The 15,216-nt window shown below is 41.2% G+C and overlaps 1 protein-coding gene and 1 long non-coding RNA gene across 4 annotated transcripts; one reads left to right on the plus strand and one right to left on the minus strand.

Annotated features, from left to right (window-relative positions):
* Positions 1-1,357: 1,357 nt before the first annotated feature.
* LOC135333822 (uncharacterized) lies at positions 1,358-6,577 on the minus strand. 2 transcript variants are annotated; one of them, XR_010394088.1, is made up of 3 exons: positions 5,927-6,577; positions 4,620-4,744; positions 1,358-3,446 (listed from the first exon to the last, which is right to left on the minus strand). It is a non-coding gene; the product is annotated as an uncharacterized LOC135333822 (long non-coding RNA). The 2 variants fall into 2 exon arrangements; XR_010394096.1 differs by having other exon boundaries at positions 3,977-4,744.
* Positions 6,578-7,717: 1,140 nt separating this feature from the next.
* On the plus strand, positions 7,718-11,865 carry LOC135330982 (nuclear factor NF-kappa-B p100 subunit-like). 2 transcript variants are annotated; one of them, XM_064525983.1, is made up of 8 exons: positions 7,718-7,879; positions 8,112-8,431; positions 8,636-8,755; positions 9,148-9,249; positions 9,312-9,407; positions 9,469-9,537; positions 10,165-10,340; positions 10,893-11,865. In XM_064525983.1, the coding sequence occupies exons 1-8, from the start codon at positions 7,860-7,862 to the stop codon at positions 11,718-11,720; spliced, it is 1,731 nt and encodes a 576-aa protein (XP_064382053.1). In that variant the 5' UTR covers positions 7,718-7,859; the 3' UTR covers positions 11,721-11,865. The 2 variants fall into 2 exon arrangements, with proteins under 2 accessions (XP_064382053.1, XP_064382059.1); XM_064525989.1 differs by having other exon boundaries at positions 8,654-8,755.
* Positions 11,866-15,216: the final 3,351 nt, after the last annotated feature.

Consider the following 15,216-nt stretch of genomic DNA (forward strand, 5'->3'; position numbering starts at 1 on the left):
GCAAGTAGTTTCATAACTTAATAATAATAGTTTTTTGTGCAGCGTTCTTCAATTCTTGAAAAGAAGTGGAAGTACCGAGGCGTTGGTATGTCCTAGATATTATTTACAGCCCAGCGTAACTATATAGCTAGCTAGCTGCATAAGTATAATATTATTATAGTACAAGTCAGTAACACTTACGAGATTCTTGTGTTTGAGTCCTTTCTGGGTGGAGGGCAGCAGAAGTGATGCCTCAGTGGAGATGCACGTCTCACGTCTTGGAGTAAAATAATGGCTGCAAAATTGAACAGGATGAAAGTCCTTAACACACAGTTTTAAAAATATCAACCATATTAATTTTACTTCCTCCTCTTGCTTGACCCAGGATCTTTCATAACATAAACCTATAAAAATTATATCCTGATAGCTATTACCTTATTAAATATTTTCATTGACCTGACCTGTACTCGGTGTGGACGGCCACACTGTGGTCATCGTCATGATCCACTCCTGTCCACTGCAGCAGTAGTATACGTTAGGGCTGAAATGCTTCTACACTGACACTTTGCTTAACCTGTATAATTATTGTTATGTACACCTATAGTATACCCATGCATAGCTAGGCCTATATATAATAGTGTGATTGTTGTCATCTCAACTGAGCAATATCTTCTTGATTTTTCATAATGGCGATGAATGGGAATGGGATCAATTTTGCACAAAAATTAATAATGAGTATATAATTATAAATTCAGCGATGGGATAAATAGACATTTTTTTTCAAGATAGCGTTTTCTGACAAGTTATTTCGACGTTCTTCTTTTTACTTTTCAACACACGATGACTTCTCACAATATTTTTTTGAAGATGTTTTTCGAGAGAAGGTCGGTAACTGTGCACTGTCATTAAAGGAAAGGCTCGGTTGTATCTCAGAGGAAGGATAGACGATATGCCCCGGTGAAAAAAGTCAAGACATTACCCAGTGTTGTCACTCCATTATCACCTGCAAAGTGATGTAGCTATTCTGAAATAATAAACAACACGAAAATTAGGCGAGAGAATCGACACATCAACTGCCCACGCAGCACCGCCTGCAGTTATCTACAACGTGACGTGAAGCTATCAATACAAAAATTCATGTATTTGCATGCCAAAGAGAGTCGATCATGATCGCTGTTTGAAGAATGTCAAAAATGTAACATGCATAGCACTAATAGCTATTACTAACAGTTCTGTGTGAGCCTGTTACTTTTATAAACACTAACTATTTATTTTTAGTGAATTTGTAATTAACGCTAAATTAAGACCGCGCTAATTTTCCTTGTATTAATTATCTGCTTGGAGTGAACTATGCCATTGTACTCTTGATCACAATTATTGCAAAAAGCATTTTAAAATATTTCTTTCTTCTCTTTTTTCAATAATATATTATTGAGTATCTGTTATCCTCCTTGATCTCGTAGCATGTGTAATCTGAACGTGATCCTGGTGTCACGGATGCTGCCACTTTGGAACTTGGAGTGGTAGCCCTTTTTCATCTAATATCTGACTCTGAACGTTTAAAACTATTTGCTACAAATCTGCCACCTAAAACTGTGTTTACTGGTCCGTCGTATGTAAGGTGGTTTGCTCTGTCGAGGTTGTCAGCTAGTTCCCTGTGTCCAAGCTCACGAAGGAACGTGGTGGACAACTACTGCCGTCTCCACCTCCTGGTTGGTGTCTGGTGTATCATATTCACCTGGTCCGTCTCTCTCTCCTGGTTGGTGTCTGGTGTATTGTTCACCTGGTCCGTCTCTCCCTCCTGGTTGGTGTCTGGTGTATCATTCACCTGGTCCGTCTCTCTCTCCTGGTTGGTGTCTGGTGTATCGTTCACCTGGTCCGTCTCCCCCTCCTGGTTGGTGTCCGGTGTATCGTTCACCTGGTCCGTCTCCCCCTCCTGGTTGTTTATTCTCTGTTTAACGCTTAGCTTGGCTGGCTTTTTTATCTATTATGGTCAAGCTTGTCCATAAATAATCGTTAAAACACTTTCATGACCGCCACCTGCATGGCCTCTGAAATGAGTTAGTTATTAGCAACCTCTTCTTGGTAACCGACTCCGATCCCAACGTAACTTTTCCTGCCAAGTGGAGACTTTCCATGCCACTTTTACATGCAACAAGTGCATGCATGTGCAAAATGATGTTACGTAGCAAATTTTTATGTTACATGGCAAATTTTATAAGGCTCTATAATATACTCAATAACGAGCCCAATAACGAGACACAGTATAAATGGTGCTATAATATTTAACAGGCCTACATGCACGACAGAATTTTTCATGCATGCATGGTCGATAATTTCCCACTCTCTGTGATTCTGCCTGAATGCAGCAAACTTAATGCATCATGATAATTATCATGATTGTGTGTATATTAGTATAATTATAACTTTATGTTAGAGAGTTATGAGCACTGAAACTGGGTGTTCTCCGTATAACGCCTTGTGGAGTACTTACATGCCAATATGATCAGACTCTTATTTTTGGAATACAAATTACATTCACCTACTATGACGGTCGACGTGTATAGCAACGGCAATTGAGATAAGGCCGATAGCCACACAGACATTATTCATTTCGTTGCATTTCATCTGTCAACAAACCGGACCAAATGAACTTCATTATAATGGACAGAAGCAAGAGATCGCGTTCCAGGGACAGAAGCAAGAGATCATATTCTAGAGACAGGGACAGAAGCAAGAGATCGCGTTCCAGAGACAGATAAATATTCAGGATAAATATTGTGGAAGTAAGTGTTCATAATTACTATGGTGACCAAATGTCTCCTGTCTTATTGTTGTAAAAGAACAAAGTCCTAGCCTAACCAGGAGGGCTGCACATACTAGCCATGGGCTGTGACCAAATGTCTCCTGCCTTATTGTTGACAAAGTTCTAGCCTAGCCAGGAGGGTCACCAATTAATAACTCATTAACTTGATAATCAATGTACATGCACACTAAAAGCTAACTATAGTCCAATTACTTCCTAATCTGTCTTAGTATTGTCTTTACTTTGTCTTGTATTTGTTAGAAACTTCTTTCTGTGAACACTCCTTCTTTTTGATGATCTTTGAGGAAAGCACAGGCTCTGTCTGCGCTGGATGCTTTGGACAAATCTTATGGCTTGAAGTATAGTCTTTAATGAGTTCAGCTTCGGTATCTGTAAACTTTCTTCTTTTTGTGTGAGGTTGTTCTGTCTCAGTTCGTTGTTTGTTTAGGGAAGAATAAACAGACACAGCCTGCTCAGTTGTTGCCAGGTGTTGGTAGTTGGCCCTGGCAACATCTATGGAGTGGGTCATGAACTTGGCCACCTGCCGTTCTTCGACATCTGTACCACCTTCTTTGCCCACTTTCGTGGCAATTGCCATGCGATTAAACTCATCCTTAGTCTTTGCAGTCTTTAGCTCACTCACAGTCATGTTTACCTACAGCTGTAGCACATTAGGAACTTAATTTTTTGTTTTATAATAATTTTACATAATGCAAAGATGCTAACAAAATGTGTGCCTTGTATATACAGTTTCTATAGTGAAGAATCTATGTATAGCTTTCAATGTCTGTAACTGACTTCAGCACCTGAAGTTTTTTGACGTTATACTCTTCGCAATGTGGACGATGAAGTACAATTCGCATTCAGTGTGCAAATAATTATAATCTAACAATCTGTTCACTTTGAAAAGTTGTTGCAATGGCACCAACTAGGCCATTAGCTGTTAATTCTCCTCAATTAAAGTGACAATGAAAGCAAAGGTTGCAGAATTAGTATGACATGACAGAACATCAAAGAATCGAGGGGTATTACTTTTCTTGATTGTTCAGGGAGTGGTTCTAGAATAGAGGTGAAATCAAGTGCGAGAAAACGTACTCTACAGCCTCGTGCATTACTTGTAAAAGGATATTAATTGCATGCATGGCATAATTATGCGCATGCGCTTGAAATCAATGTTTAGCGTTTGTTTACCTAACGATCTTCATCCAGATGAGTTTGAGGCTGTTTCTATAGCTTTTCTGTACTGAACGATCTTCACCTTGAAGAAAGTTTGAATTGTCAAGAACTGGACACGTGCAATCACGACGACGGTGCTGGTGCGAGACTATCGAGCAACGGCCTTGCAGGGGTATGGGTTCTATTGTACGGCCTGTTTCTTCTGCTGGCCCTGGTCCTCTGTCTTGACACGTATGGCTCATGGCCATAGAAAGGTGGGGGAGCGCCGAATGGAGGAGGGGGGAATGGAGGATACATTATTGGATGATTATGGACTGAAAAGCTGACACTTGTGTATTGGGGCCACACCATAATTATACTTGACCTGGCCATCTATTTTTTGTGTAATACATTGTATCACTGTGAGAAATCACACTCTGAACATAATTTATGAATAATTATAATTTTGTGTAATACTTTGGCGTTCAACAATCTAATTATTACGCTTTCAAGTGATGTCATCAGCACTAATGTGTTATTACAAAATTGCTGTAGACTGGGTAGTGTGACCTTGTTGGCCATAGTATACATGCATATGATGCATGGCATTTCAAATAATGACGGTCGCTCGCTGCATAATAATTCTGCAAAGATACACTGTATAATAGTGTCTGCCTACCTCCTAATGAACTCAAGCCATCCTTAACGACGAGCCCAGATCGAGCATGGAGACCTTGCCTTTGCTCACCTCCTAGTGCAGTTAACCCATCGGTTAAACCTTCCTTAATAGGGACGAATAGATTCCTGGGGGTGAGGAAATATCTTTCATTCATTGCAAAAACAACAATTATGACAAGGTTGCCCGCAATCACGTGATCGAGAGCTGGCCCTCGAGCAAGTGGTCATTAATAATTAACTCAGGGTATAGACATTAATTATCATTATACAGTTTTTGGCAGGTGCTTCTTCTTTATATGACCTGCTAGTCTCTTTAAAAGTCCATATTTCATGAACCTATTCCTACCTCCCCCCCCCCCCCCAGGGGCGTAGGCAGTGGAGGTGCTTTGGGTGCTTGAGCACCCCCCCTGCCTGACTCTATAATTATGTATATTAATATATACATTGCTTATAATTATAGCAATGTGCATGCTTACTGTATATGCAGTTTGTCATAAAACTGGCCATTTTCAATGCAATATGTACTTGTGTGTGTGTAGGATCGTCACTGGAGGAGCGTGCTAGCAGAAACCAAACGTTCAGAATTGAACAACGGTCGTCCATTGTTCTGACTGGAGATGATACTGTAACAAATTGTGAGAAGCTGAGAAGTGCCAGCAAAGATTGGTTCAACTTGGGACTGGCTCTTGGAATGAAGTTTTACGAGTTGGAAAATATTTGAGATCGAAGCACAGATAATGTGTGCCACCTAACAATGATAGTATCCAAGCGTCTTGAAGTCACTGATCCACCCATGACATGGCCTTACATATGTGAATGTCTAACGAGGCCTACTGTTGAGCGTAACGATGTAGCCGAGGAAATTGAAGATAAGTATGTGAGGACAGCAACTGCAGTTGCTCATATAGTGCCACCAATTGATCATGAGAACCTGACAAGGTACGTGTGTTTGTAATCTGATTGTAGTCTAATCTTGTGTCATTTTTAAGCTGCGGCCATTTCCCAAAATACAGCCACCTCGCTATTCCGGCCAAGCTGCATGGTCCCAAGGGTGACCGGATTAATGAGAGTCTACTGTATAATTATGCCTCGAGGCGTAGCCGCACGAGGAGGGATACGGTAAAGCTGACTGTGTGTGTGTGTGTGTGTCTGTGTGTCTGTGTGTCTGTTCCAGCTGTAACTGCTCAACGGTTGCAATGCGACGAAAACTAACAGCTTCTATAGGCTTCTAGCCACGTTCTCTTGGATTTTGATTCGTGGATTTGCAAACTAAAGCTTCTTTCTCGAGTTATGGCTAGTTTGACTCACATTGAAGGCTGTTGCAGTCTCTTCAGAATCTTTCATAGCATCATCTGTCCGCACAAACTTTCTATTCAACATATGAGTTAGCCTTGCACTAAAGCGCTAGCTTTTTGTTAGCTACAATACTCAGAAAATATCTGTTAAAACAGCTAGCTAGCAGTAGCCATTTGTGAAATTGATCTCTTTGGACACACCCTTTAATTATTCCTATGTATGTAATGCGCATGCGCGCTCATTCCCCACGTGTGAGAAAATAATAATATCCAAGATCCAGATCCAGATCCTCCTGGCAGAATCATCTTTGTCTTGAAGGCCTGGTAAGCCACAAAACACTACCATATAACAATATAGATAACAATATGCATGTACACAGGTCTTTTCTTCTTAGATATTATATACACTGAACTACAGATCTTGGAAGAATCAATTTTCTTCTTTCTTGAGGTCCTAGTAAGCCACATAATACAACAATAGATGCATGTAAATAAGTCTTTTCTTCTCAGTGACTTTATATAGATAAGCTAACTTTAATATAAAATTCATTATAGAAACTAATATAACACTCTAATACTTTTCAGCGAAAGCAAAAACATGGCGAGAGGCATTAGCACAGCGCCAGCTTGAACACTAGTTATGTATAGTGGTGGGTAGACCAACAGTTGCTGTAATAAAGAGCTTGCTAAAATTGATTATTAACTGCTAATACTAATTAATATTCACCTACATAAATTAATTATATCTCCACACAGCGTTCCCCTTGTCCGCCAAATCCTCTCCCTTCTCCCTGAATATCCGCCACGGCAACAACGAGTATCGAACCTGAAGCCATCCAATCAGAATGCAGAATTCCATAAGAGCGTAGACAGTGGACTGGATGCTTTTGGTCCCGTTCACTCCACAAAGAATAGGATCAGAGACCAACCTGACCACAGTGGTGAGTGGGTGTGTGTGTGTGTGTGTGTGTGGGTGGGTGTTAATTTTCTTTTCGTTTAGTACTGAGGTCACGTGATATTTAACTCCAAGTGCGAGAGCCTGAGAGACTTCAAATTGACTTTGCATGGCCTTATAATTATACAGAATGTTTATTGTGGTGGCCCCTAGGCTGGGCAGAGGCTGACTCTGGGTCCCTTATTAAACCTGGCTGTATTATAGAGGGTGACCACAATAGACAACTCTATACTGCTTATTCAACCTCCCACCCCTCACATGTGTTCACTCTCTCACACACATACTCACCAGGGTGTTATACTGCAGGGCCCGGGGCAGTGGGAAGGGGATATCCCTCCCCTAAAATTACTACTATTTGTATGACTGAGTGTCCATAGCTGGCAATTTTACACTAACGGTATTGAAACAGTTGACCTTTTTTTAGCAACATTTCCCCCTTTTACTTCAAAATCCTGTATGACACCCTGCTCACACACACACTCCACACCCACACTCCACACATACACCTCACAGACTGGCAGTCCATTTCCTACGGATGACTTTGGTAGCACTCCATTAATTTTGACGGACGTTCCTCTACCCGCCCTCTTATAATACTGCTGACAATGCAAGACGAAATTTGTTTGGAGCACCCCCCTTTGGAGAGGGTTCAAAGGTTACGGCGACAATGACAACTGTAGATCAATTTGGAGCAGTTCCTTTTAGCTGAATTTTGATATTTTATTTTTCAGTCTGTTTAGTATAATTATTATTTATAAGTGTTGTTTTGTGTGTAGTAGGATCGATCACATGACTTGACTATTGACTGTGTCGGTATATAATTATTATAAATGATGTTCAGTGCTTTACACAATATCTTTGTTGAAAGAGTAATTAAGTTTTTATGGCCGGAAGCTTAATTAAAGACCCTTGAAATACAGAAAGAGGGTGTGGCACTTAATTTGCTTTGTTTACTGAGGAGAGAATTTGACAGAGTTTGAAAGAAGCTTCAATGGCTGAACAAGATTCAGAGTAAGTGAACAATGATGTAGACTATAATTACTACTCATGGTAGCACCTTGTGATTGCATGGAGGGAGGCTCATTCCATTAGTAGAGTCAGAGCAGGCTATGATCAGAGGTGGAACACTGTACAGCAAAGTGACAGCTGGATATGTGCATGGTGTCACTTGTATAAACTATATACACATATCAAGTAATTGTCTGTATGCATGACTGACCCCTCAACCATCTATTTTGTACAGTGCTCAAAAGAAGTTAGCCGAGGACTTATGGAAGGCTGTAGACAATAATGATGTCACCAAAGTTAGGTCCCTGTTGGGACAGGGGGCAGACCCCAACCACAAGCTCTACTGGAGTGACGAGTGGGCGGGTTATAAGCTGCCTCCATTACACAGGGCTTGCAGGTGGGGCCACCTTGAGATTGTGAAGACACTTGTTACTCATGGAGCTCGTACTGATGAAGCTGGTGGGTGGTTTAACTTGATTCCACTTAACTGGGCATGCTGGAGAGGTCATAAAGAAGTGGTCAAGTACCTTTTCCGCGAGCTTGGACTTAGCACTGGTAAGTAGTTGTCATTTTGTTTGTGTATTGATATTAAATAAAATATAATAATAATTATAACCGTACTTTTTCACTATTTTTTTACATTTGCGATGTTCCTAGTATTACTTACACCTTTACGTATGATAATACATGAAATTTTCATGGCTTAGTTGAAGTTCCTGGAAATGTTTTTTCTGGTCGCCACAATAATATCTGTGTTAGTGCTCTGTTCCACAACAGATGTGAGGGATAAGGATAACAAGACTCCTCTTCACTGGGCTTGTGAGGGAGGAAATACAGACGTGGCACAGTATCTGGTGGAGCAACTGAAGATGGATGTTGGTGAGTACTTTTCATTAATTTCCACCGCCCACTTACAGTTTTTGCTCGCAAGCTGTTGCATGCCCTCTTCTCTTCATACGCCCTTGATGGTACTTAGTATCGTTTGCTTTGATTCTTCCCAGTTGATTAGACACAGTCCTATTCAGTGTATGTAGCTAACCAAGAGTTTACATGCTGGGCTGCATTGAGGGGGGGGGAGGGGATAATTCGCACCCCCCCTAGGATCTGGCAGATTCATTTGTACTGCTATTATAATAATTCTGATGACTTCGCCCCTCCTACATTTTTAAATTGCCCAAAACGCACCCCCCTGATCTAAAATTCTGGATGCAGCCCTGGTTTACATCTAATAGAGGCAGGGAGGGTAATAGCGTATGGTGTGTTATGTGCAGATGTGAGGGAGGATGACAACTGGACCCCTCTCCACTATGCATGCTGCGAGGGACGCAAAGATGTGGTGCAGTACTTGGTGGAGAAGGCCAACTGTGATATCAGTGAGTACAACACAACCACCATGCAGTGTTATACCTTTGTTTCTACACCCACTCTTGCTTAGGTGTAACTAACGATGATGGCGAGACTCCTCTTGACTTTGCTACACAGGAGGGTCACACTGAAATTGCTGACTACCTCAAGTCTCTACCACAACAATGTAAGCTCACTAGGATCATGAGTACACAGTGTGGTCCAATACAGCTACTCTCTCTATACAGCTGCTATGACTGGAGACACTGACTCCAGGAGTGACGAGAATGGACCACCACCAACAAAGAAACGAAAAAGTAACTATTATTTATTACCCGAGGCGCGCGTGGGCGGCCATGGGTATTGGTTTGTTTGTCTGTTTGTAATGAGTGAGTCTACTCTGCCACAGCACGTTTACAGCAGCATGGATAGCCTTCACACAACAAGTTATTAGTTTTAATAGTGGCATATTTTGATGTTTAAGCCTACAAAAGCGAGCAAAAACGAACTTACGTTGGCAGCTAGCTTACTACACACGGACTTTATTCGAAATAGACTACGTATTTGCAGTTAAAATGATCCCGTACCAGGAACAATGGAAAAGGGTCACTAAAGTAGAAAGCTAGAATTAATTGTGACTGATTTGTTACCTTCTTTGCTTGAGTTCAAATCTGGATCCTAGCATCAAGGAACCATACTTCTCTAAGACTCCAGGCTTCTTTGCTGTGATCCTAGTCCACAGTACATGTCTCATGGTCTGATGTAGGCCTACCACTAGTCCACTCTGGTTTCATTGCTCCTGAGTTGCTGTGCTATAGACATACCATGCACTGGATTCTCTCGTTTCTTTATAATCATGTCTCCAGCCGAGGGTTTACACTTTAGCGCTCCCATGTGCACGTACATCTTAATCCATTTATACGCCCACACACACACCCACACAGATACCCAGCCAGTGACTCAGAGAGTGTGTCCTAACTGTGAGGAGAGCTGTCACATCCGCTGCAAGAAATGTCCCGAATGTGAGCACGAGTTCCCTCCTTCCACTAAGAGCAGGGCCAAACCTGACAAGGATATTGTGAAAAACCCTTCAAACCTACTGCAGATACTACAGAAAAAGGTCACTATACAGTACACACTTTATACTGTATTAGTACCAGTCACAGTAATATTGTATTGTACAGCCTTAAAGACAGTAGATTGTTTTGTACAAGTAACAGAAATAATTATTCTATTGTACAGAAAATATATATACACACATCAAATAACTCGACTCTCAAGATCGGGGGCGTCTATTTGATTTTCTATTCCCGCTTTGTTATTTTCTTTCTGCTGTACTGTAGTACCCTAACTATTAAAATAGTGAATTGCATTTTCTAAGCCCAATGCATATGGACACTGCGATAGACCATGTCAGTAAAATAACCTAGCTAGACTCAACGTGTACTCCATTGCTAGCAGTGAAGGCTGGATTCTAACCATCGTAAATAATTAGAAGCTTTCTGTTTGATTGGGAGGGTGGCGGACTGACAATCTTTGCCCACTTTTGTGTACGCTTCAATCGATATTAAAATTCACACACACACACGCGCGCACGCGCGCACACACACACACACACACACACACACACACGCGCGCACACACACACACACACACACACACACACACACAGGTGGACCAACTGTCTCTGTTAGGGTTTGACATTGTCGTACTAGTGCACAGAGATTCAAGCAAATCACATGACTCCTCTACCACGTCACACGACACGCCCAGTCGCTCACGCCACACCTACAGGAAGTTTGTCACCTCTGGACTAGCCGAGAGCTTTGTTGAATCTCCTCTGGTGTACGGCAGTTGGAAAGATTTCTGTAGCTCTGACAAGACCTCAACTGGACACGCTCAGAAATCCAAGAGCAAAACTAACCCACGAAAGAAAAAAGGAGTACAAACGAATACTACTACTACCACTCAGGAGGGGGACAGATCACATGATACGAGTGCAGTATCACATGACCAAAACAACGGATCTCAAGACAGCAATGGTCCCAATACTCAATCACAAGCAGCACAAAGCTCTACTGCTCCACTCTCTATTAGTGACTTGACACCACTCTTGACACCACTCTGGAATACAATATCTTCTCTTCGCCAACAAGTGGAATCCATGCAGTCAGCCCCGCCCACTCATGGTTCACCAGCGTACCCTCAACACATGTACCCCTCAGCTACTGGTTTAATGAGCACAGGGCAATCGACCTTTGTACCCGGGGGTGGTTCATTCAATACACCACTCCCCAACCATTTCACTGGACCTTCTTCACACAACTCAATGCTGGGACAGTCATCACGATTTAATTTGAATCCCGTGTCCTTCCCAATGTTTCCATTTTCACCTGCTCCAGCAAATTATCATTTCCCTTTACCTATTATACCGTTAGAGTCATCTAGGCAACCAATGAACTCTGACCCCAACACTGACTCAATAGATTCACAGCAATAGAATAATTAATTTGTTTTTGTTTACCTTCAGTTGGAATGCATACCAATGCATATCAGGGAATTTATTTCAGTTCAAGCTTTCTAGTTTAGTGACCCTTTTGTTGTTTGTTTGGTTTTGGTTGTGATATTTTGTTTGAGGATCCTTATCCACTGGCCATGTGGTAACAAAGCCTCGAATCCAGGCCGCGATTAAAATATACAAGGCCTGGTCTCGAGGCTAACAAAGTACTTGCACTAGCGCTAGTACTTGCGAGCACGGCGCTGCTACCTCAACAACACAAGTCTCTCCTGTCATAAAGAGCTACCACGAGTACAGCATCCTACCTGTACAGAAAGGTCTAGATCTACCAGCCATTGTATTCTGCATGCACCTAGTATCAATCATCTCTATAAAAGAATGTCTTATTTATTTTCCTCGTACAGTTATCGGTGGTCAGATATCCAGCGCTGAACAGAATATTGACCAGCGACTACTAACACTCAGTCTAGAACCAGACATTGACACAGGGCCAGAAGTGGTAGTTTACAGCTTGTAAACTATGTTTGTACTTGCGAGTGTACATCATAGTTTACAATGTTGTTGAATTTTAGTTCATTTACAATAGTTTCCTTCATAGTTTACAAAGAAAGTTGATAGTGTACAACGTTGTATACTACTGTAAATGAACTGTTTTGGCCCTGTGTGAGCTCAGGGGAAAGGTGATTTAATGAAATAATTATACGAGACATTACTATTTCAGAAGCTATCTTTGATTGGCAATAACTTGAGTTGAGAGTGTCCTATACAATTCTAAAGAATGCATTTTGTAGCTCTTTGAAAGAGCTATCAAATGGTGTGTTTAGATTAAAGTATAATGTGAGGTAATAATTATTGTGGTGGTGTAGTTGTCAGGCGTGTGATATATAGTCCTCTCCAATAGCTACAGAATGCACTATTTACTTATAACAAGCTTTTGATTCAACTCAATATTAATATCTCCCATTGTTGAGCATCTTATAAACATGCTCCCCCACACACAGTTTCAACACACACGTGTAGAAAAGCTGTGTCAGAATAATGTCTTCACAAGGGAACAGAAGTTTCCCACGGATGAGGACCGCCTCACTGACTTCCATTCCCATTTCTTGTTTGATGACGAGAAAAAATCATCTTCTGTTTGTGCCTAAAGTGAGTGTGTGTGTGGAGGGAGTGCTTTAGTAGCTATCTTAATTATTGTGATGGTCCATAACTTGAGTTAGGAATATCTAAAATTATGGTTGAATAGTATTATATAGACTATTTTAGTAGTTGAACATTATATCTAAACAGCCGTAACTCGAGTATCAATATCAACATTTTTATTAGTCGGGGCCATAATTTGTCATTTTTCTCCCTTGGACCCATGGGCTATTATTATCCATGGTATGGGAAAATTGGCAAATACTTTTATCTGAACTTTGATGGCACCATTTGAAAGGTCTCTTTCTAAGCTTTCAAAATCGTTGAAATTAGATCCATAATTATATGCTGCATACCGTATAGCAGGTAATTTTTGTTGGTGCAAAATTTTCGTACAGACTATAATTATACCCATTCGTATTTTATATTCGTACACTCAGCTCAAGATAGTGACGTTGAATATATTGCAATTTCAATTTTCGTATAATGCTTTTCAATACGAAAGATACGAAAATTCCTACCGTACGAAAATAACCCACTATATACGGTACTTTAACAAGATCGTATCACTGTTCATAATTATTGTACAGATATCAGCTAACAGATGAGAAGGGGGTTTCACCAAGAGCTAAGCTGCAAACTCAGAACATTTATAACAAAGTTGGCCACCATTCCCAAACTCCCTCCCTCTGTGAAGGATCTGAGATATTATGACCAGCTGCTCCACAATACTCTGTAGGCGTACGCCGCACTGGACAAGAAGTACGAGTCGGGATAACGCCCCCTCACATGCAATTACTAATTCACCTTTAACTAGCGAATCCATAATTATGCATTTTGCTCATAAAAGTCATTGACTCTTTCTTTGTTGCTATAATAAACATTATTTATCATAATTATTATTCATCTGTGTGATTAATGATCTTTACCAAACAAACACATTTGAGGGCAGGTAGCCTCGACTCCAGCCCCTCGAGGCTAAGGGCAGGGCTGCTGACTTTGCTTGCATAATTATAGTCTGCTATGCATAGCTTTGCATGTCTATAATCACCAGAAAGACAAACCTTAAGTTTTACTGTCGGTGTAAGAATTCTGCTGCTTATAATAATTAATAGCTTGCACTTCCTTAACAATACTTGAACCATCTACCTAGTTAGACCATTGTAGCAATAGGACTTCACAACAATAAAAAAATACATTTACGAGTGATGGCAAGGCATTGTATCAAAAGGGCCAGGAAGGGATTAATTGCTTTATTAGGTATAACAGCTATATACTTGTTTTCCTACATTTGCGTGAGCTGGCAATACACATAGTTTCTAGATGTCCAACTAAAAGTAAAAAAGGAGTTCAGCTGGCGTCCTGACCTTTAACTGGCGTCCTGACCTTTAACTGGTGTCTCAGCTATGAGTTCCTAGCCAGTACGCGGTATCAAATTGCATGAGCTGGAGTCCCAGCCAGTATACGCGGTAACTGCATGGAGTCCCATGAGCTAAGTGCAGGCTGGAGTCCCAGATAGTGAACAAGTCTACTACAGTATTATTACTGAGAACTTTGGAAACGAAAGATATAGGCATTGCCGGAAAGCAAATTACTGTCCGCAAACCTCAAGAAATAGGTATTAAATAAACACTAGATCTCTCGCTCCCTCTCTTTATCTGTGATGATTAAACTAATTAAGTAAAAAAATAGGTAAACAAAAAATAGCTGGAGTCTTGACCTTCTGCGCAAGCTGGAGTCCTAGCCAGTAACTGGAGTCCCAGTTAAGTCGGAGTCCCGACCAGTGCACCAATACAGCCGACAACTTTAGAAACGAAAGTTATTATATAGATGTGCGCATGCCGGAGTCCTGACCATCTACCTCTCGCTCCAAAGCCCCAGTAACAGCACAAATGTAAATGTGGCCGACTGCAACAGAAGTAAGGATCTAACATGCTTGTGTGTTAAGTAGTTTTTGTGTGGGAAGGATACAGTCTATATTAAACAGATGTCCGAGCAAATGGTTTACGGGGGGAGGATTGGAAGAATGAGGAGGTATAAGCAATCTTAATTAATAGCATGCACTGTAGATCTATGTTTGTTGGTCCAAATAGTAATCTCCCTTCCTCCCGCGTACTGTCATGCTTACACTAGTAACCTCCCTTCCTCCCGCGTACTGTCATGCTTACACTAGTAACCTCCCTTCCTCCCTCGTACTGTCATGCTTACACAAGTAACCTCCCTTCCTCCCGCGTACTGTCATGCTTACACTAGTAACCTCCCTTCCTCCCGCGTGCTGTCATGCTTACACTAGTAACCTCCCTTCCTCCCTCGTACTGTCATGCTTACACTAGTAACC

The sequence above is a fragment of the Halichondria panicea genome, chromosome 1 (assembly GCF_963675165.1).
Source record: "Halichondria panicea chromosome 1, odHalPani1.1, whole genome shotgun sequence".
NCBI classification, from domain to species: Eukaryota; Metazoa; Porifera; class Demospongiae; order Suberitida; family Halichondriidae; genus Halichondria; species Halichondria panicea.

What these genes read in the sequence shown, in the direction of transcription:
- LOC135330982 (XM_064525983.1), top strand. Translation starts at nt 7,860, where the DNA reads ATGGCTGAACAAGATTCAGA. An exon ending in CAAGTCTCTACCACAACAAT is followed by an intron (nt 9,408 to 9,468) that starts GTAAGCTCACTA and finishes CTCTCTATACAG; the next exon opens with CTGCTATGACTGGAGACACT. An exon ending in ACCAACAAAGAAACGAAAAA is followed by an intron (nt 9,538 to 10,164) that starts GTAACTATTATT and finishes ACACCCACACAG; the next exon opens with ATACCCAGCCAGTGACTCAG.